This window comes from Lycorma delicatula, chromosome 7, assembly GCF_047948215.1.
Source record: "Lycorma delicatula isolate Av1 chromosome 7, ASM4794821v1, whole genome shotgun sequence".
Classification (NCBI taxonomy): domain Eukaryota; kingdom Metazoa; phylum Arthropoda; class Insecta; order Hemiptera; family Fulgoridae; genus Lycorma; species Lycorma delicatula.
Genome location: NC_134461.1, coordinates 11,582,302 through 11,605,786, shown reverse-complemented (window position 1 = coordinate 11,605,786; position 23,485 = coordinate 11,582,302). Strand labels below are relative to the sequence as shown.

Here is a 23,485-nt window from a genome sequence, read left to right as displayed (position 1 = left end):
TACTGCTCCTTGGGGAACCCCAGCGGCTATTTCTCTGGTGGAGGAAATCGTTTCCCCTACGCGCACGACAAAATGTCGGTCTAGCAGATATGACCGCATCAGTCTGACATAGCGGTAGGGGATCGCCGATCGCGCTAGCTTATAAAGCAGCCCGCTATGCCAAACTTTGTCAAAGGCCTTGGCCACATGGCGAGGCTTCTTCCCTTCTCGCAGTCTCCTGTTCAACCTGAACACCGAGGAGATGTCAGAGACCGAGGCGAGGTATTCGTTCCACGAATCCTCTCGATGGCTTGTCAGCAGTTGTTTTACCCTGTCCGTTTGATTATAAAAGGCCCGCTTATCAGCGGGGGACAGGGTGATTCGATATCTCCTCCTCAGTCGTCGTTTCTCCGTTATGGCTTCGGAGATATGAGGAGGGAGGTCGTTTCGAACAACTGCTCGAGTTTTGACCGATGAGCTGCCTGCCAGGGCCTCGGTCATTGACGACGTGACGCGCCCGACAGTGTCGTCGATTTCCTCCGGGGTGTTCAGGAGCTCAGGATTTACCGGCCTGTACTCCCGCTGGAGGGTCTCGTAGAACCTTTTCCAGTTGACTGACCTTCGGGGTATAGGCGGGGGATCTCGGCCACCCCCTGCCTGACCTAGTTCCAACAGGACAGGGGAATGGTCCGAGCTGAGGTCTTCTATCGTTTCAATCATGAATGGGAGGGTACCCCCCTTCATGACTGCGATATCCAGCACGTCAGGCCTAGATCTGCCTGAGCGATGCACGAACGTGGGCACCTCAGGGCCTACGACGACCAATTGATTTATGAGGACTTCAGTACAAATCAATTGTAGCCACCTAGCCTTTGATGTTTCTTCTACATGCTTATTGTTTCAAATTTTAGTTTTCGTATTTGTTACCGAGATTGTAATAGTGTATCGTTAAATACACCATGAAATTCAGCAATATTTATCTTATGCTTTCACAACAGTTAAGTCTTCTTTGGTTGTAAATTTATATTGCATCGTGAAACATTTAACATCATGGAGATATAAATAATAATAGTCAGATTAACAAAAAACCAAGGAATGTTAAAAATGCATTGTTGCTAGAACAAGTGTAATGATTTATTATGGATATAATGTTTCATACTGTTTTAAAAAAATTAGGCTTGTAAGGAGAAAGTGACATTTGTGTAAGCTGCTGTTCTGTATTTAGAAAATAGTAAACAAATGAAAATAAATAATACTTTAAATCAGAATGTAAAATAAATTGATATAGTTTGTATTAACTGTCAATTGTGAATCGGTAAAATTAACAAATTTTTAAAACAAGATTTTTAGAGTCATAAAATAACATCAAATTGTTAATAATAACTATCTATAAAATTTGTATATTTTTTCCCAGAGATGCTTCATGGGAACAGGAAGAAAATGCATTTCAGGAATTACTTTTTAGACATAACAGATGTGATGCAAAAAAATGTATTTGCCCCTACGGAAGAAAGTATAAGCAAACTTCGTAAGTTAAAATTTTTATTTTAAATTAATATTTCATAAGGAAAATACTTTTAGTGAATACAGATTTTGTAGTATCTACAGTTTTGTATGACAGCTGCTGTAGCTAAGAGCAGTTACTAATAAATGCAAACACCATTTTGTGAAACTGGACCCGATATTGTTTAACTCCATTGATTTTTGGGGTTTAGTTTAGTAATTAAATATATCTTTGTCTGTTGTCTTGAACACTCAGAACTAACATTAAAGAGTTCAGTCATTTGCTGAATTATGAGTGAATTTGTTGGTGTTACACTTTCTGATTTAATTTGAATGATGTCACAACTGTTTAGAAATTGTAGGGGTGCTCATTAATTAATGAATTTTAAAAATTAACTTAAAAATGTTTTCTTTTTTCCCCAATATTTTGTCATCATTTTATACTTCTACAGCAACATTACTTCTCAATATTTATCTGTTGGTAATCGGCAAGTATTTTTTAGGGTCAGAAGGATCTTTTTAAAAATAAATTTAGAAAGTTCATCTTTAAACTCTTCTATTAAAAATCAAATCTCAATTTTAATAAGGTGCTATACATTTTTAAAGAATTCCAAGCTCAGTTGACAGATCATGAAAAAAATAGTATTGGCTTTTCCTACAAGACTGAGGGGTTTATAAACCCTTTTTGAACTTTTATTTCTTTTCACATTGTACACAAAGTTATTGTTTTTTGTAATTCTTTTCTTTTTTTTGTTGTAGGAAGTGGCATTTAATATTGTGCCAAATGTGTGGGTCACAGGGCATTCATCATACTTGCCAAACAAAAAGATCAAAAAAATGGCAATGTGATATTTGTTATACTGCACTCATTAATGGTATGCTTTATTCGATATTATTATTAAATTAAATAAAATGAATGTACACAAAAAAAAATATTATTGCTGATAGACTTCTTTAAATAAAGTTTATTCTACTACAATTTAAATACTGTAAGTAATGAGAGCATACAAATACACTGCATGTTTGTAATGCATAAAATTTATATTTAACATTTTTTTATCACAAAGTAAGTTTTTTCACAACTTATTTTCTACAGAAGGAATATTTAATTACGTAGTATTTCTGTATTTTTGTACGTAATTCTTATACATTGATATCATCAATAATCTAATCAATAATATTGTGTATCACTCACAGATATATGTATGTGTGTGTATGTATATAAACTCAACGAGTTCTGTTTTTAAACACATAACATTATTGATACAATTTAATATGTTACTTAAATTCTATGATATAAAAACCACCTTCTACAGAATGAGATAAGACAATGTATAATGAAGTAGTACTTTCACAAATTCCACATCCTGTCATGATTGAATCATTTAATTAGATAATTCAGTTGAAATTATCTTTTAATTTAAAATATATAATTATATAATCTAATGTAATTATTTTTTTTAATTCAATCATTACTGAGGATATGGGATCCATTATAAAATTAGGGTAAGATACATCTTATCTGAATATTCTGTAATAGGTGGTTTGTACCTAAATTGACATATATAAATATGAATTGACATATATACAGGGTGTGTACCATATAAAATGCAACCCAACCTTATATTGGTAGGTATTGAAATAATAAAAAGGCATGTGTAAATGTAAATTTAATTTTGAATATTACCATCCATTACCTTACATTTAGAATAAATGTTGAAAGTGGCCACCACCTTCTTGAATACAAGCTTCAATTCTTTTTACAGCGTTTCTTGTAACTTTTTTCAAAGTTTGTGGCTGGATATTTAATGCAGCTTGTTCAATATTGACTTTCAATTGTTCAAGTGTTCGTGGTTTATTGCTGTAGGCTTTATCTTTGAGGTAACCCCGTAGAAAAAAATCCGCCGCAGTCAAATCTGGAGATCTTGGTGGCCAAAAGCCTCGACCGATAACACGATTACCAAAGAATTCCTCAACGAAATCAGAAGTTTAACCTGCGTAGTGCGATGTCGCACCGTAATGTTGTAGCCAGCAGTGTCTATCTTCCTCTTCCAAGAATGAATTGAAATAAAATATTCTGATATCATTCTGCATTAATGGTGTACTCGAAAAAAATAGGACCAATTATTTTCTTCCGCGATATCGCGCACCACACACCCAACTTCTGCGGGTAATTGTTTTTCATGATAAACGTGGGGATTTTCAGGACTCCAAATTCTACTGTTTTGGCTGTTTACGTAGCCATCCAAATGAAACCGTGCTTCGTCTGTGAAAAATAACGAATCCATAACATTAATTCCCTCACGCAGAAATCGACAGTTCCTTTGACAATATTGTAGCCGTTTTTCTTTGTCGGGCTCAAGAAGTTGATGAACCTTTTGAATGCGATAAGGTCATAATTGTAATTTTTTGGTCACCCGATGAACAGTTGATTTAGACAAATTAATTTCATTAGACAAACGTCTGATCTATTTATTTGGCGAGGCGAGTAATCTGTCTTTGATTTCAGTGACTGTATCTGTATTCAACACTGACGCAGATCTTTTGTGTTCCTTGTTATTAACAGAACCGGTCTCTCTAAATTTTGCAACTAACCTTAATACTGATGTTTTGTTAGGAATGATTTATCTGGGTACTTATGGCGAAACAAATCTTGCACTGCAACCGCTGATTTCGTACTGAAGTACGACTCGAGAATGAAAGCACATTCATCTAGCGAAAACACAATCTTGTCTCTAGCAATACACTGAACGATGTTCAGATGTTGGACAAGTCCATTTCAGTAACGTGTAAGGGAGTAAGCTTGACTTTTGAAATTTCATGGATGAGTGATTGATGGGTTTGCGTTTTATATGGGACACCCTATATATATATAGGACTTACACACTAATGATGGTGAATAATCTAAAAATGATTACAATAATTTTGTTGATATCCTCGGAGTATATAATAGGTAATGTTTTTAAAAACTATAAGTTGTCTGGTTACAGTATTTAATCATTATTTTAAGTGTAGCAACATATTAAGGAAGTGTAGCAATGTAGCAACCTATTAAGGAAGCCGTGCAGAGGTTCAGCATCTGGCAGTTGTTGTTGCTGCCAGAGTTTGAGGAGATGAAGATAAAACAGCTTGCGGACAAATATACGCAAACCTTTAGAGTAGGTATTGACCAGCTGAGGCACTTACTGGAGGCTGGTTCTGAAACTGAATTTATTGATGCAATTGATAAAAGGTGGTCTATCTCAGTAGTGTGAGAAGGTGTTGGTTGAATCTGGTTACCCTCAGGAAAATGATGAGAGGGCCAAGATTTTTGTACAAGAATGGACAATTTGCCACTCATATGTGCAATGTGGCACCTGGGGCAAGAAAGAAGTTAAATGGTGGAAAGCTTTCCTCAGGCACCATTATAAGAGATTTCTCCTCTTGCAGCTATCCTTGGGGAAGATGATTAACTTGACCACAATTATGTTAATAATTATGATAAGGCAACAATTATGTTATTGCAGTTGAAGAAGATGGTAAAGAGGTGGTAACTTACCTGATCCTGGGTCTAAATAAATTAAAGGAGGTGGAGAAACATGATATGGTTTTCATGACTACCAGCGAGAAGTTGGGGTTAACTGTAAGAAAGACGCTAGAATTCTAGACCAGGAGGCAAAACATAGTGGCTACGTTATTTCTTGTGGACATGGACTCTCAAGTAAACAAGAAGGAGACTCAGAAGTTGGTGACTATGGTTGTTGTCAGCAGGGTACCACTTATGCTGACTTGCTCAGGTGTGTGAAGAATTCGGTAGGCAAGGACCTGGCTGGTTACATTCTATCTGTAAAAAAGGGTAGGATGAAGAGACATGGTGGTCAAACTTACGGATGGAGAAAAGGCACCCCCAGACACTAAAAGAGCATATTATGACTGCTGTACCTGAAAAAGAAGCATCAAGATTATCCATGATACATATTAAAGATCTTGATGCGGAGGTGACGGCCAATGAGGTCCTGACTGCGGTCAGGAAAGTAATGAAGGGCTCCACTTCAGTCAGAGTTTCCTCGATATGTTCAGCTTACGGCAGTTCACAGAATACCACTGTGATTTTGCCAATGGGTGAGGCAAAGAGTCAGATGGCTGAAGCCAGAATAAGGATTGGGTGGCAGTTCTGTCCTTCTGAAATCAAGAAGCTGGTGTTTCCTGTTTCTGATGCTGGAAGTTAGGCCATTCCACAGCTAAATGTAAGGGCACGGACAGACGTGGACTGTTACAACTGACCCTTACATCAATGCCACTACCTTATCCACTATGTTACAACTGTGGAGGCCCGGGACACAAGAAGTAAATTTCATTGCAGAGAAAAGTCTCGTTGCATAATGTGTGATATACTGGTCATTGAATGAGGAGCCGGGACTGTAAGCAAAGGAAATGATGTGTCTACCTTAATGCTACCAGAAGCACGGTCGCGCATGACCTGGTTTGGCAGTCAGCTATTGACTGGGGTGAATTTCCTTCTTGTCTCGGAGCCAAACCAAAGATCAATTATTTCTCTAGACTGGCTCACTGACGAGGATGGGGACTCTGCTAATGGAATCATCTCAAGCAGGTATGCAATCACCTGCATACCTGCAAGATCAGTAAGAAATTCCAGGAATTTCTTACTGATCTTGAGAACCTTATTAGGGGCACTTCAAAGCTGGTTATCCTGGTTGGGGATATGAGCGCAGAGTGCGTAGAGCTTGGAGGTCTTCGTTTTACAGCTAGAGAATATATGTTAACAACAACTGGGGTTTTGGACTGTGAACTTCCCCCTTTTCCTGACCTTTACCGGTAAAGAATAGGGGTTCTGTATTATTAGACATTACTGCTGTCTCTGCATGTTGTGTCCACAAAATAGTTAACTGGAAAGTGATAGCTGAGGAATTTTATAGCAACCACAAGGCTGTTGCTTTTTCTGTGCTGACTGATAGAAACTTACCACCGAAAAGAAGCTCTAGATGGTCTCCTTCGTCAAGACAGGTGGATTAATTTGCTGATTCTGTTGTAGGAAAGCTTGGTGAAATGGTTCTGTGGGACCCAGATGACTTTCAGTTGACTGTTAAGAAGGATCTTGAGAAGATTATCTAAAAACTTACCAAATAAATAGAAAGAGTACTGGTAGTAGAGTCAAACTGCTGCCTTACAAAAGGAATGGTTTAGGGTAAGGAGATTCCTACAAAGGATAAGGTTCTCAAAGGATTAGGGTCAGTTAGGATGTACAGAGCAGGCTGAAGTGGCATATAGATCATCTAAATACAGATAGTGCTCTGAGATCAAGGCAGCCAAGAAGGAGGCGTGGCAAAATCTTGTTGGACTCGATGTGAATCCATGGGATATGGTCTACTAAATTATCTTGAAGAGATTTGTGGGCCCTCCTGCCCCACTATCCAGGGCACAAAGTTCAAGGACTGTATTGAAGCTGTTTCTGACTGATAAACCAGATCATACTGAAATTTTGTGTACCCAAGAAAAACAATTTTCCATAAATGAACTTAATTGGCCAGTCATGAGAATATATCTTAAGAAAGCTCTGAGGCTTGATGGTGTCTTGGGTATCTTCATTAAAAGATTAGCAGAGAAGTACCCATGGTGAATTCTTGAGGCAATTAAAGTATTGACAAAATGTAGCTTTCCTAGAGCCTGGAAAGTGGCTAGGTTGGTCCTGATTCCCAAAGATAAAAGGAATCAGGAGTCTACATTTAGACTTATTTGTTTACTCAATGCCATGGGGAAGGTATAGCATATGCTAGCAGATTGAGAGAAAAGATACAGGACTCCGGGGGATTTTCTCCACATCAATTTGAATTTACACCTGATAAATTCACCCTTGTTTCCAATAAGCAGAGTGACTGAATGGATCGGGCAGCAGGAAGCAGGAGAACAAGGCAAATCCCGCTGTTGTGCTATTAGTTGTTCAAAATGCATATGGAAGTCTTTCACAGGAAATCTGGAAGAGAGGCATTAGTGAATATTTGTTGGCTACCGTCAATAACTACCTGGTCGACAGGACCATTAGCGTGGGTATGGAAGAGGGTATTATTGAGTTTCAGATGAGTGGAGGGGCCCCCAGAGATTGGTGTTAGTGGGGCCCACCCTTTGGAACTTTGCATTTGGTGATATTTTGTGACAGTAGCTCCTGGGGACAATAATTTGATCGTCTAAGCAGATGATCTTGCTCTTCTCACTGTGTCATACTGAGTTTGAGGTTGAGCCCTGGCGATGGTGGGTCATCGCAAAATCATAGAGATCAGCGTATGTGTTGATGGACTCAGGATGAACACCTCTAAGAATGTAAAATACCTTGGAGTTTACATTGACAAGGCATACAGTTTTACAACATAATGGAGGCTTCAAAAAAGACTGAGAAGGTACTCAGAAAAAAGACTGAGAGGTTACTCTTGGAAAGCATATAATCAATAGGGGACCTAGTCCCAGCAAAAGAAAGCTTATCCTTACGGCTGCTACTTCAGTCCTTTTACATGGGGTGCTGGTCTGGGCTGATGCTCTGGATATCAAGAGAAACCAAAAAAAGGTGCCCTTACTGCACAGAAGAGGAACTATCAAGATTGTGTCTACGTGTAGAACAATCACTGGCCCAGTAGTTGAGGTTATTGCAGGAATTCCCCCCCCTCGATCTATCTCAAGAGTAGTTCAGCTAAAATGAACTTATAGTGGAATGCGGAAGGCGGAGGCTGCTGCATTAATGATTACTGAATGGCAAATGAGTTGGGAAGATTCAAATAAAGAACCATGGACAAGACGACTCATTCCACGATCACAGTATACTAGGAACCACAATGAGGTTGGGTTCTTTCTGATCCAGATGTTATTAGGTCATGGAGTGTTAAATTCATATCGCCATAGATTTAAAAGGAGGGAGTCAGCCCTATGTGTGTATTCTGGCAACTTGGATGCATGTGAACACACATTCTATGTGTGCCCAAGATGGTTGAGCATAAAGCAACAACTGGAACATACTAGAGTTATACCAAATAATACTATTAACATCATGGTAAGTGGGAAAGAAGACTGGATTACAGTTGAGCAGCTTGCCTACTGTATTATCAAAAAGAAGGAAGCTGAGCTCCGAGAGTACGGTGCAGACTAATTTGGAATAATTAAGACAACTGATGAGTCGTGATGACTGTTTACTTGTCAAAAGACCTGTAACATTGAGGTGAAGAAACTGACCGGTGGGTGAGGAGGAGAGGGACAGCCCTCTGTGGAGCCACCGTTTGTGCTTGCATAGATGAGTGGAAGCAATGAAGCATGGGGGACTTCCGAACCCCTGAACTCAAAGGCAACTCTCAGGGCTTAGTAATGCTTGACTGCAAGTTAGGCCCCGGGAGTGGAGGAACTGTGATAATGGAGTTTTAGTCTGTAGGGTGTGGGTACACATAGGCCTTTAATTGTAGCCGAACCTGTGTGAGTCTGACTATTTCTCTGACTAATCGAGAACAACAAAAAAAGTAGCAACTTCACCCTGTAAATTAATTTAATATTTTCTTATGGCTTGTTTTTATCTATTTAATATTATTTTTTCTTTTAGGTGAAAGAGAAAGTAACTGTGACGGTGTTGATACTCTTCATGTAGTATCGTCAGTTCCAGGCAGTTCTCAAGTCAACAGGCAATCCTTGAGGTAAATTCAGTATTATTGATGTACCAGAAGAGCATAACGTTTATCCCTGATTAGAAACATTTATTTCAAGAAAACTATGATGAATATAAACATATATTTTACCATTATTTAAGTTAATTATTTAAATTCTGTGTTTGTTTATTGATATGTTACAGTTGCATAACCTGGTATTATCAAAATGGCATTAATGAAAGAGAAAGTCCAGTATGTTTTGTAGTATCTTAAAGCAAAATCACTTGTCACAGTGCAGAAGAAATTTAGAATCGAATACAGTCAATCTCTGCCAGATATTGAAAAGCATCAGAACATGGTATTCAATATTTATAGAGACTGGTGGTTGGTGAAATTAACAAAAGTGGCAGGCCCAGTGTACGAGACTGTTGGTGCTTTTACATGAGGTCTTTCAATGCAGTCTTAGTAAATCAGTGGGTTATGCTCAAACCAACTTCATGTATCTCAGAGTATAGGAGTTAAGATTTTGCACTAACTGCTAACATTTGTATGCATATAAGATTGAAATTCAAGTTCAAGTGTTTGCTCCCAGATGACAACCCTGTTTTACTACAGAAATTTTGCATCAAATTGATGAAGAGAATGATTATCTTGAATGTACTGGTTTTTCATATAATCAAACATTCTACAGTCTCTAGATATCACTCCTCCTTTATTTTGAGTTAAAATACATTACTGAATGTTATTTTTGATCAGCTTTCCAGAAATAAATGTTTATGATCAGGGAAAGACTTTATCATCCTCCCCCTGCATATATTTGTTGCTTATTTCATTAGTAATATATAGTTCGTATGCATTTTAAAAGTAATGTATTTTATTGAAGTTTTTTTTTTACAAGGCTCAGTTAATGGATGTTACATTTTATCATAAAGTCAGTTTTATTAGTTAATGTGCTTACTTGCAAAACAAATAATAATTTTATTCAGTTTTTCTCTTTATTAAATTTATTTGTAATGCTTGATATGTGTACATCAGTAAAGCTATAATTCAAAATCTCAAATTTTAGTGATACTTTTCTGATCGAAAAAACCGTTTTAGTTATGAAAGTTAAGTGGTTCAGGAGTTATTTTTTATGATCAGTAAATAAAAAATTAAACATTAGGTAACCCTAATAATTGAGTAAGATATAAGTGAAGAAATTACATTTTGTATTTTAACCATTCTTATAAATTTATCATATTTTTTATTGATATATTGTGATTTTAACTTAAATTAATGATGCAAACTATAGATAATTTAAATAATTTTCTGTGGTAAATAAGAAAATTATCTACAGCAAACCTTCATTTTAAAAATCCTTGGTCTTTTCAGGTGCTAGTGTTTAGAGCCAAGTAATTCGTTAATTTTGTAATATTATACACAGATAATAGATAATAGAGAAAGCCTTGAGGTTTTTGTTTATAAATGCATGACTATTAATATTAGCTTGTTAACAGACATAGTATACAATTATTCAATTTATATGCTGATGCTTTTCAGCTGGATTGTTAGAAAATACTTTTGCAATAATTATTATATGTGCCTTTATTAATTTTGTGGATTTAGACAAATTGAAAAGTATTTCTATATTTCATGCGTAATATTATGATTATGTGGTTAGAAAAGTTGTTTATGAAAACGTAGACTAAGCTTACTTAAATTATTCTGTGTACAAGAAAGTTGTCAGTCTGTTATATATATTGTTTCACATTTATCAATCGCTAAGTATTTTTTTTGTCACTAAAAGTAAATTTAATAAATAATAGGGTGTTTAGAGAGAGAAATGTTGGAATACTTAAATCAATATTAATGTAGTCAAAGCTTTTTACAAAGTTATTTTGAAACAGAATGAGATTTTACAAAGTAGTTTTGAAAATAAAATTTTCATTGTTTAATTTACATTTGATTATCAATAGTAAGAACTATCAGTATTTTGTTAATTGTAAATAATAAAATACCTATGGATCTTTGATGTTGAAATGTACTTATCAGGATGTATAAATAGTGTTATGTAGGGTAATTTGTACTTTGGGTAAAGAAATTTGGATATTAGTGACTGCCCTCTTTAAATTTGAGGATTTGTCTTAATAAATAGATTTGGAGAGACATCATGTTATTAGTTGAAGATGTTGTTTATTTTAACTTAAAAGTAGTGTTTACTGTTTCAATTAATACAGTATTTGGAGGGAGTTCCAGCCAATCATGAGTAAAATTTTTCCTTACTCAAGAAAAGTGACTAATTTTTAGAATTAATAGTTTTAACTGATCAAAAAAGATTTCTGAAACTTTATGGTAGCATTATTTCTCCTCATTCAAGTTTTGTACAGCAAGAATCTCAACCATTATATTTATATAGGTATCTCAGGTACCATAACCAAAATGGTTGTAGTTGACCTTTTTCTTTTTCTTGTTTAGCGTTCAGGTATTACTTCAGAGGAATAATGAGGATGATATGTATAGTGTAAATGAAGTGTTGTCTTGTACAGTCACAATTTGAACATTTCTGAGGTGTGTGGTTAATTGAAAACCAACTACCAAAGAATATCGGTATCCATGATTTAGTATTTAAATTCGTATAAAAGTAACTGCCTTTACTAGGACGTGAATGCTGGAACTCTCGACTTCCAAAACAGCTGATTTGGGAAGACGCGTTCATCACTAGACCAATCTGGCGGGTTGGTTGTAGGTGACCTAACATGAGGCAAACTCACTCCTGATGGCATACCTGATCTCAAGATAAGCATCCTGTGACAAACTTAGTAAGGAATGTGAAGAGTGTAGGATGTGTTTTTTCATCAGGCAATTATGTTGTTGACATTGTCATACCAAGCTCACCAAAATGCAAAAAAACATCCAGCTGTAGACTGACACCTTCGTTCTGTTCATTATCAGGACTGACTTATAATGAACATTATTACTTTCAGAATGATTGTTTAGAACCTTTTACACTTTGGGAATGTTTTTACAAATAACATCCATAAGACCATACGAAAGACTAGGAACACAGTGTTCCCCGTTCAGAAATCCCTTAATTTTAGAAGATGAAAGTAATATGGTGACAAAGGCAGACCACACAGAGGACGGTTCAATACCTTTTATCTAAACCATTGCTATTGTTTTGAGTGATATGAAATGTGCATTATCGTGGTGCAGACATAGCTCCTTACTGAACAGCCTACAAACACTTCTATATAGTGTGCTGTAACTTTTTTTCATTACCATCCTGAATCGATGGTTTTTCAAGACAGATAATCAGTTTGAAATATGACAAAAAGTTCTGTAAAGTTACCGTGACTACTGAAAAAACGTGCCTTTTTGACATTTTGAGAGAAAGAATGTGAGTGGTGTCGTTAATGTAAATTTTCTAAATTTTGTTGTCAGGGTGGATGCCATCTTAGTGATGCATAAACTTAGGTAACTTAGAAGGATTACTCGGAAAGACTATGGGTTGTTGGGCTATCTAATGTACATGGTGTACCGAGGTGTCTTTGAAAGCATGACCTCATGCGGCACCCATTTGGGTGCATAGGTTGGATATGAATATAGCACTTGTTCAAAATTTAAGGAGTGCCCAGCGCAGAGCCTTAATTGTACGCACTGGTGTTTTTAAAACAACCTCTACGAGGCTACCACTGTATTGGGAAAGGCTGTCCCTGGGAATGGTGATCACAATGCACCGGATTTAAATTTCGTTCAGTACCCCATCGAATTTCCACGCCTGTGGAAGAGGCGCAGAGCCTTGCGATGGAATCATGACAGCTGGAATGGGGCACCACGACTAAGGAAAGATCCTTGTATAAGTTTATACAGGATCTGGGGGATGGTATGCCTCAAGCTCGCTTTTAAGGGCAACGGGTGCCCGGGTGCTCACCAACCATATTCTTTTAAACCAATATCTGTTTCAGTTCCGCCTGGCAGCTGATGAGCTGTCATCTGTGGGGAGGTCCAGTCAAATGAACATGAGTTCTATAACAATTGTTTTTAGTCGTATAACAAGATGTAGAAGTACACAGTGTCTATCTTAATCATGTACTTCCATAAATTCTATTTTAACCAATAGAAAGTGAGAAAAACTTAAACAGAATTTCTAAGCATACTAGTTATAATTATTTTTTCAAAATGAGTAAACAATCACTTTGTTATTTTTTAATTTTTCTTTAAAAAAATATAAGAATGTATTTATTTTAACTTGTATGATTAATTTGTATAAGATGGTATTTTTTATTCAGTAGGAAATCAGGACCAGATTCCAGCGTCGATGTTTTATCAAGTGTAACAAGTGATAAAGAGATTAAATTTAAAAAATTAAAAAAGCCAGTCTCATCAACAAAATCATATAATAATAATAATGGTTCACGTGCTAGAAGAAAGAGGAATAAGAAAAGATCATTCTTGTCATTGACATTTCAGCGTTGTAAATTGAATTCAGCTTCATTATCATCAAGTTTGAATTATCGGCAGAAGTTAAGAACACCTCAGACATCATCATCTTCAGTAGTGTCAGTTACTAGATCAATTGCACCAGTTATTATTCTTGGCTCCGACGATGATAATTGGAGTGATATAGAGGTGTGTATGAGTTAAGTTACTGCATGTTTCAATTCATTAAGTAACTCTTTTCTTGTGACTTTTTTTTAAAAGGGTCTATACAGCCATTTAACATTTACATACATATTTCCTTATATTTGATATGTAAAAATGGCACTATTTTTTCAGTAATATATTACTTTAAATATTATCAATGTTCCAAAATTGTGTTAATTTATTTTAGTCATCCCTTTGAGCACATATCAAAAGTGGTATGTTAGAATCATGAGAAGTACAGTCACACTGATAGATTTATTAAACACCTGTTTGTAAATAATTTTTTTTTAAAATGCCTTTAGGAAATCAGTTTACAAGGGTGGTTCAAATATAAACAAGAATTCTCTATTTTTCTTTATTTGTGATAGTGTACTTGTGACATATTTAGTCTTTCTTAACACTTTGGCGACGTGCTGCGAACGTATCTCACACTTCAATATCAACAGTATTCGGTTATGTTATGCGGGCTATATTTGTATCTCGCCTGTTACATAGTTCTAATACACCATAGCTGTAGTCTTCTAGTATGTTTTCATAACAGTAGGTGACGTTAGTATACCAAAAAATACTGCTTTTGTTATAGTTGTTCTGACATCTGTTATACCTCAGTTGCTTACATACTAATTTCGTATTGCTCTTTACCGGCATGTTATCATTTGTTCATGCTGTTTATGTATTTACATTATTGAAATTGTCTCGCAATCATCTTTCCGTACATGAATTGTATGAAATTTAACGATTGTGATTGATATCAAGACAAACTTTATTAAATGTTCATGGTTGTTCTTAAAATGTATGGGAAAATGCACAGAAGTAGAAGGACACCGCTTCAAAGATTTGTTGCTGTAATTTATATAGAGTAAGTTTTTGTAATTATTTTAAATAAAGAACATTAAAAAACATTTTTTTAAAGTATCAGTAATTCATTAAACCAAATATTTTTTTTTCACCCTCCCCCTGGGCAGGATCCACAACAAAACAAAGCACAGCCCAGGGAGTTGTCTAATGTGTTGTCAAATGAGCCTCCCCGTCCGCCGGCCATAAGTCTAGTCTGACAGGTCAGCCTGCTCATTAGATCTTTTCAAACCGGTGGGCTGACCTGTCAGACTAGACTTAAGGCCGACTGACAGGGAGGTTTGTTTAAGTAGACAACCCCCTGGGCTGTGCTTTGTTGTGGATCCGGTCCAGGGGTTGGTTGAAAAAAAATTCATTGAGTCAACATAACTTAACTGACCAAAGCGTGCAACACATGTATACTATGTACCATACCAGTATGTACTATTTGAGTAATAAAAAAATTCATTAAAACGTAATGGATTTAATGTAGGTTAATCCTTTAATTGATTGTTTTTTATTTTATTTTATTTAAGATGTTCAGCTGGATGTAACTTGTCAGCTGAGCCAGACCTAATAAAACTAAAAACATCGATTTATAGGCCTACAGCATTTTTGAAGATTGATAACTAAAAACCGAATAATTTTAGAAAAAAAAAGTCTGAAATGAAATTTTAGTTTTTTGCAAAGAATTCGATTCTGCAATAAAAAATATAGGTTCCTAATTAAGTTGACCTTAAAATTACCTTTTTTTTTTTTTTTTACCTTATCAAGAGCAATGTAGGTTGTGAATGCATTTTCCCCATGAAACGGAAAAAACTTTAATAGAAAACATTTTTTCCTAAAATGTATTGTTTTTTAGATATTTACGCGTCTTAATTTAAATGTTACTACTTTGTATATATTCCATTTCAGATACAATAATTTTGAAACATTTACAAAACTACATCTTGTGAATTTATCAACAGTTTTAGGAAAGTGTGTCTTTCATAAGCTGACTGTAGTTATAGTAAATCAGAAAAAAATTGTTAGCTATTTAATCATTAATATAATAAAAGTTAGCGCGTAGCAATCTTCAATATATTGATTGATCTTAAATTGTCAATGTACATTGTGACTTGTGAAAACAATAGATTTTCTTTAGCAGGTTTTTGTGTGGAATTAATAAGATTACTTTTATCGGTCATAATCATCGTACTTAAAGTTTTATATAAGTGTTTCTAGCTAGTTACATCGCTTTATTGTTCTATTCTATTAACCAGAGTAAAGTGCCTGTATAAGTTGAAATATTTTGAAGTTTTTTGTTAAAATTTTACCGTGCAGATATGAATTTCATCTTTTTTACTTTGATTGTTATTTTTTAACATAAGAACTGCTAATCTGACTTTAATGAGATCTGCTAGAATTAGCAGGTAGTGTTACATTCCAAAAGCGCACAAGGTGTACTTTTGGTCATAAATATAATAAGTAAATATAGTTATAACTTTAATTTATTGTTTCTTTCATTTTTGTGCGCATTTTATATTTAGTAAAAAATTTAGCATACAAAAATTAATTTTTTGTCTGCTAATTATTTTTTTGGATTTGGAGGGGCCTCACAAGTGAAAATAGCCTAAGGCCTCTTTTCATCTAAATCCAGCTCTGCTTACTCACTTTAAGAGTTTCAAACTGATATTAGATGTGTTATTTATTTAATTGATTTTTACGAGTCACTGTTAATGAGTGGACTTATAGAAAGATATTTAAAGAATATTTTTATTTACATTTCCATCAGCTGCAGAAAAATATATGCCAAAAATGGATCTTTTGTGATAATTATTGGTCAGTTAAAGTCGATCGGTAATCATAAGTAATATTTTATTTCTGAAAATTTAATTTATTTATTAACTTACAGTAAAAAAATGTAACCAAATATTTTAACATCTAGATATCTGAAAACAAGTCAAAGAAATTATCTGCTGCACAAAACAAAACAAATGGAGCAAGCACAGCGTGGAAAAGGAATTTGGATCATTAGATAAACCTTTTTACCTCGGTACTTCCTAAAAGTTCAAGAATAGAACAAATATTATTAATTCTTACTGAAGAAACAAATATTCTATGTAGCTCTACTACAGAAAAACAAAGGATGGAGGAAACTTATGAAGAAATAAATGTTACATGTGAAAAGGAAATTAATCAGCAGACTGTTCTGTTTACAGAAGTTACAATAGAAGTGTTTGATTCCAATTTTTCACATCCAGGACATTCGCATTTCGATGTTAATGCTCCAGGTACTTTGCCGAGTAATGTAACTATAAAAATTAGAGACTATTTACTTGAGCATCGCACAAGTCAAATTGTTGACAGAGTATCCTAAGAATGAAAAAGATGATAAATTTTCAAATTTACATTAGTATTGGATTTTACCAAACAAGAAAACGTTTACAGTTTAGTGAATATATCTCAAAATTCATTATTCTGTTATTATTGCAAAATATTCAGTGTTTAAAATTCTCACCTTACAAACAAAAGTGTTTGTATGGATTGGCAACATTTGAAACATACGCTGGAAGTACATTCAGATTAAGAATTGTTCAAAATTTAGCAAACTTAAAATGTCTATAACCAACAAGTGTGTACCATTGATGGCTTACAACAGAGATAGAAAAAACAATACTGACAATTTTTATTGAGAAATTAATTTACATAATACAATTTTTATCAAAACAGTGTGTAGCTGTCAAAGGTTATTCTCAAAAATGTTTTGAAAATGATAATTAGGAGAGAAACTATAGCTAAATTTGTTACTGTAATGGAAACCTTTAAGATTATAAAAAACATTAAATAACTGAACCGTTGTAGCGGTGATGAATTAATGAAAAATTTTCAAGATTTAAATTTAAAACAGAGCGACACAAAACTTTATTTCAGGAATTGAAAACTTACAAAAATTTATTTGAAAAAATCTTTTGTCCTCAAGATGTATTACATCCTATTTTTGTTACATATATGAAAATAAATTAATCAATGTATTTCCAAATATTGCATTTTGTTGCATATTTATTTCCATTTTCAAAATTAAAACTTATAAAAAATTATTTGCCCTCTACAATATCTGGAGAACGGTTAAAAGATTTGTCAGTGATTTCTTTTGAAAACAATATAATGAGTTCGTTAGATGTAAAAGGAATTATTAAAACTTTTGTGATAGCAAAAACAAGGGAAGGCACGTCGGTTCAAATCAGATTTCATCTCCTTTTTTTAATTATTTTTTTAACCTTTTTTTTTTTTTTAATTTGAATATATTGATTTAATAATTATTAACTTGATTGTAAAGAAATTTTTACATTAAATAATAATAAAAAATATGAAGAAAAAAATCAGAAGTTATTAGTGAAGTAAAATTTTATGTACTTTTAAAAATGTATATATGTAATTTAATAGGTATTATTACATCTATGTATATGTAATATTTTTGGTAAAACATCTGATTATCTAATATTAATTGAAAAATATAATTTTGAACCGTGTTAGTTTTGGATTTTCTAGTTTAATTTTATTTTTTACCCACCGGGTTGGTCTAGCGGTAAATCAGCTGATTTGGAAGTCGAGAGTTCCAGCGTTCAAGTCCTAGTAAAGCCAGATATTTTTACACGGATTTGAATACTAGATCGTGGATACCGGTGTTCTTTGGTGGTTGGGTTTCAATTAACCACACATCTCAGGAATAGTCGAACTGAGAATGTACAAGACTACACTTCATTTACACTCATACATATCATCCTCATTCATCTTCTGAAGAATTATCTTAATGGTAGTTACCGGAGGCTAAACAGGAAAAGAGAGGGCGAGTTTAATTTTATTTAATTATTCTGGAATTTCTGTTTAATTTTTTCTACATTAACGTTAACTACAGTGTGATTGAAAAATAGACCCTCACAAGAAGAACATATACACTGAGGCATACATGCCTGATCTTTAATAAATTGCAAAAAATTCTTATCTTTTAGTTCATTACTCCTCTTATATTGTTGGACAATATTCTCGCTAAGTTGGAGTCGATCATCATTTCATATATTTTTTGTTTTTTGTTGGCAGTCATTTAATCAGTCATTGGTTTGGTATAGTTCTTCTGATTTTAATTTGTGTACATGTTCTCTAGTTTTAAAATTTTCTCTCTTTTTATTCTTTCCTTGGTCTTAACGTTTCTTCCTCTTTATATTTATCATATTCTCTTAATCTTATTCTTTCTTTGGTTTAACATTCTCTTCCTCTTTATATTTATCATCTTAATTTTTTTTATTTTTCCCTTGTTCTTAGCATTTTATTCCTCTTCATATTCTTGTTTTTTTTTTCTTTAGTTATATTTTTTTATGTTATCTTTCTTTTTCCTGTATGATTGTTTCCTTTGCATTTTTGATTATTTACCAAATAGTCCAACAATAAAAACTGAATGTTTTACACTGTAAGGTCGAAATTAAAATTTGTAACCAGTACACAGGAGTTCATTAAACAGAGTAGTTTAATTATTATTAACTTTTATTTATACGACACACCAGAAATCTGAAACTTTTGTTAATCAGCAACTCGCGAAGATACAAATAATACTGATCTAGTAATTCGAGTAATAAAGGGAATTTTACTCTATCCTAATATTTCATGTAAGATTGTTGAATTAATAATTGTATAAATATTTGATGTTAATAAAAACTAATATTTCAGCAATTGTCTTGCTGCCTACTTTAATAAAGAAATAGAGCATTGTATCTTACTTTCAAATGAAATGCAGCAAAAAATGTGTATATGTAACTTAATTTAATAGGAGTACAAGGAAGTATGTGGTGTCATCAGATTTTTTTTAATAGGTTGTTGCTGATGTAACCGATATGCATGTTAATAGAGAAGTTAATATATTGAATTTGGATATTTTATTGCTTAGTTTAATAAGTTTGGTATTGTTCGGTAAACTACATTTTATTTGTCTGAAATTATTTTATTTTTTTTTTAAATAGGTTGTTGCTGATGTAAATGATGTACATGTTAACAGAGAAGGCAATAACATACAGATTTTACATACAGCTAAAGAAGAAAAAGGTGATTTTGTTAGAGTTCAAAGTCGTTTAAATTTAAAGAACGCGAATCTGAATTGTGGTTTTCATATGAATTCTTCCTCAAGGAAACTAAGAACCAAGTATCTTCCTATATCTACTACATCAGTACCAGTCAACATACAAACATATTCGAGAAGCAATGGAACAACAGAATTGAGCAGTAATAAAATTTATTATGACAGTAGTGGCTTCATCAGTAATTCTTCGTTCGATATGCTTACAGTTAATTCTTCATTTCTTGTAGACCCAAAAAATGTCAATTTAGTTGACAATATGAGTGAAATTTCCAGTATGTTGATACATTCTTCCAGTAATGTAAGTATTGTTAATATGAATTTGTATATCTAAATGGCAATTTGTAATTGCTTTTTTTTCAGATATATATTTTAGTCATACTGGAATGATTGTGACATGATCATGAATATATGTAAAACCAAAAGCGACTCTTCCTAATTGTTTAATGACCAATAGGTTAATTGTATAGTGACCAATAGGTATCAGATAGATTATATCATGGTTAAGCAAAGATTTAGAAACCAACTCGTTGACTGCAAAACTTACCCTGGAGCAGACATTGATAGCGACCATAATTTGGTGATAATGAAATGTAGATTGGGGTTTAAAAACCTGAAGAAAAGGTGTCAGATGAATCGAAAATTTCAGGTGTCAGATGAATCGGAATTTAGAGAAGCTTGAGGAAGAGGAGGTAAAGAAGATTTTTGAGGAGGACATCGCAAAGGTACAAAATGTAGAAGAAGAATGGGAGAATGTTAAAAAGGAAATTCTTAAATCAGCAGAAGCAAACTTAGGCGGAATAAAGAGAACTGGTAGAAAACCTTGGGTTTCAGACGATATATTGCAGCTGATGGATGAACGTAGAAAATATAAGAATGCTAGTGATGAAGAAAGTAAAAGGAACTATCGGCAATTAAGAAATGCTATAAACAGGAAGTGCAAACTGGCGAAAGAAGAGTGGATTAAAGAAAAGTGTTCAGAAGTGGAAAGAGAAATAAACATTGGTAAAATAGACGGAGCATACAGGAAAGTTAAGGAAAACTTTTGGGTACATAAATTAAAATCTAATAATGTGTTAAACAAAGATGGTACACTAATATATAATACGAAAGGTAAAGTTGATAGATGGGTGGAATATATTGAAGAGTTATACGGAGGAAATGAATTAGAAAATAGTGTTATAGAGGAAGAAGAGGAAGTTGAGGAGGGTGAAATAGGAGAAACAATACTGAGATATGAATTTAAGAGAGCATTAAAAGATTTAAATGGCAGAAAGGCTCCTGGAATAGACGGAATACCTGTAGAATTACTGCGCAGTGCAGGTGAGGAAGCGATTGTTAGATTATACAAACTGGTGTGTAATATTTATGAAAAAGGGGAATTTCCGTCAGACTTCAAAAAAAGTGTTATAGTAATGATACCAAAGAAAGCAGGGGCATATAAATGTGAAGAATACAGAAAAATTAGTTTAAGTAGTCATGAATCAAAAATCTTATTAACTAGAATTCTACACAGAAGAATTGAGAGGAGAATGGAAGAAGTGTTAGGAGAAGACTAATTTGGTTTGAGGAAAAGTATAGGGACAAGGGAAGCAATTTTAGGCCTCAGATTAAAGAATAACAAACCAATATACTTTATATCCATTACTTATATTATTATATTAATATATCTTTCACTATTTTCTCAGTGAATTTGAATCAGATGGGCCTTATTTATGGACCTAAAAGTATAGGGACAAGGGAAGCAATTTTAGGCCCCAGATTAATAGTAGAAGGAAGATTAAAGAAAAACAAACCAACATTCTTGGCGTTTATAGACCTAGAAAAGGCATTCGATAACGTAGACTGGAATAAAATGTTCAGCATTTAAAAAAAATTAGGGTTCAAATACAGATATAGAAGAACAATTGCTAACATGTACAGGAACCAAACAGCAACAGTAATAATTGAAGAACATAAGAAAGAAGCCGTAATAAGAAAGGGAGTCCGACAAGGATGTTCCCTATCTCCGTTACTTTTTAATCTTTATATGGAACTAGCAGTTAATGATGTTAAAGAACAATTTAGATTCGGAGTAACAGTACAAGGTGAAAAGATAAAGATGCTACGATTTGCTGATGATATAGTAATTCTAGCCGAGAGTAAAAAGGATTTAGAAGAAACAATGAACGGCATAGATGAAGTCCTACGCAAGAACTGTCGCGTGAAAATAAACAAGAACAAAACAAAAGTAATTAAATGTAGTAGAAATAACAAAGATGGACCACTGAATGTGAAAATAGGAGGAGAAAAGATTACGGAAGTAGAAGAATTTTGTTATTTGGGAAGTAGAATTACTAAAGATGGACGAAGCAGGAGCGATATAAAATGCCAAATAGCACAAGCGAAACGAGCCTTCAGTAAGAAATATAATTTGTTTACATCAAAAATTAATTTAAATGTCAGGAAAAGATTTTTGAAAGTATATGTTTGGAGTGTCGCTTTATATGGAAGTGAAACTTGGACGATGGGAGTATCTGAGAAGAAAAGATTAGAAGCTTTTGAAACGCGGTGCTATAGGAGAATGTTAAAAATCAGACGGGTGGATAAAGTGACAAATGAAGAGGTATTGCGGCAAATAGATGAAGAAAGAAGCATTTGGAAAAATATAGTTAAAAGAAGAGACAGACTTATAGGCCACATACTAAGGCATCCTGGAATAGTCACTTTAATATTGGAAGGACAGGTAGAAGGAAAAAATTGTGTAGGCAGGCCACGTTTGGAATATGTAAAACAAATTGTTAGGGATGTAGGATGTAGGGGGTATACTGAAATGAAACGACTAGAACTAGATAGGGAATCTTGGAGAGCTGCATCAAACCAGTCAAATGACTGAAGACAAAAAAAAGTGCCTTTATTAAGATTAGCGAATCTACAAAAGATGAACAAATTCCTGTAGGTATTCTTTTTTAATATTTGAGCACTGTTTTAATTTAATTTTAGATGATTTCTTTGAGGAACTTTCTATCTAATTACTTTATTTTTTATAGATTATTATTTAACATATTTATTTTTATGGAGGTTATTCAGACTTGTTGAATATATTTATAATTGATAGTTTGTTTGGATGTTTAACTCTCAGTGCTTTTAGTAAATTAGATTAACACTAATATAAATGATTTCTAATATCAATGTTATGCAGTAACACGATTCTTTTACAGGATGAGGCATGGAAATGTAATGTACCTATTTTAGAAATGATTATTTTAGTTCTTTTTCTAAACTCAGTATATTTATTAAGTAATTTTATTATTAAGAACTTTGTCTTTTATTATAAGACTAGATAGATTGATTTGGAAAACAGTGTATGTTCTACTAAAATTTTCACAATAATTAGTACATTATTTCTTTCTGTTTCATCTACTGTTTAGCTTAAATAATGATAACAAGGGGTATGACTGTTATCATTGAATTACATAGTTTATTGGAAATCAAGTTAACATTAATTTCATGATTCATTGTTATATTTTAATAACTAAAAACTTTTTTTTATAAAAAATGTCTTTAGTTATTAAAATATCACTTTAAAAAAAAAAAGAAGCAAAACATAAAGCATAATTTGAATATGTATGCAGGTGAATAGTATAATTGCAAGAAATGGATGATCCCAGATGGGAACAATGACTTACAGTGAAAGTTGTCATAAATGTAATGACAACATCTAGCCATTATTTCTGCACCAAAAAGAATAAGTTCTTTATTTACTCAGATGATGTTTTGTGTAGATATTTAGAATTTTTTATTATCGGATGTCAAAAATTTTATCTTCACCCATTGAAGATTT

General features: G+C 33.5%; 1 protein-coding gene across 3 annotated transcripts in view; it reads left to right on the top strand.

Annotated features, from left to right (window-relative positions):
- LOC142327269 (uncharacterized) overlaps positions 1 to 23,485 on the top strand; it is a 90,739-nt gene that overhangs the window by 49,322 nt on the left and 17,932 nt on the right. For 2 of the 3 annotated variants that reach the window (XM_075370152.1, XM_075370153.1), the window contains exons 7-11: positions 1,394 to 1,507; positions 2,242 to 2,357; positions 9,056 to 9,146; positions 13,367 to 13,706; positions 19,550 to 19,963. In XM_075370152.1, coding sequence (XP_075226267.1) covers positions 1,394 to 1,507; positions 2,242 to 2,357; positions 9,056 to 9,146; positions 13,367 to 13,706; positions 19,550 to 19,963 — 1,075 coding nt within the window. The remainder of the gene's footprint in view (positions 1 to 1,393; positions 1,508 to 2,241; positions 2,358 to 9,055; positions 9,147 to 13,366; positions 13,707 to 19,549; positions 19,964 to 23,485) is intronic. The other variant, XM_075370154.1, reaches the window with a different exon arrangement.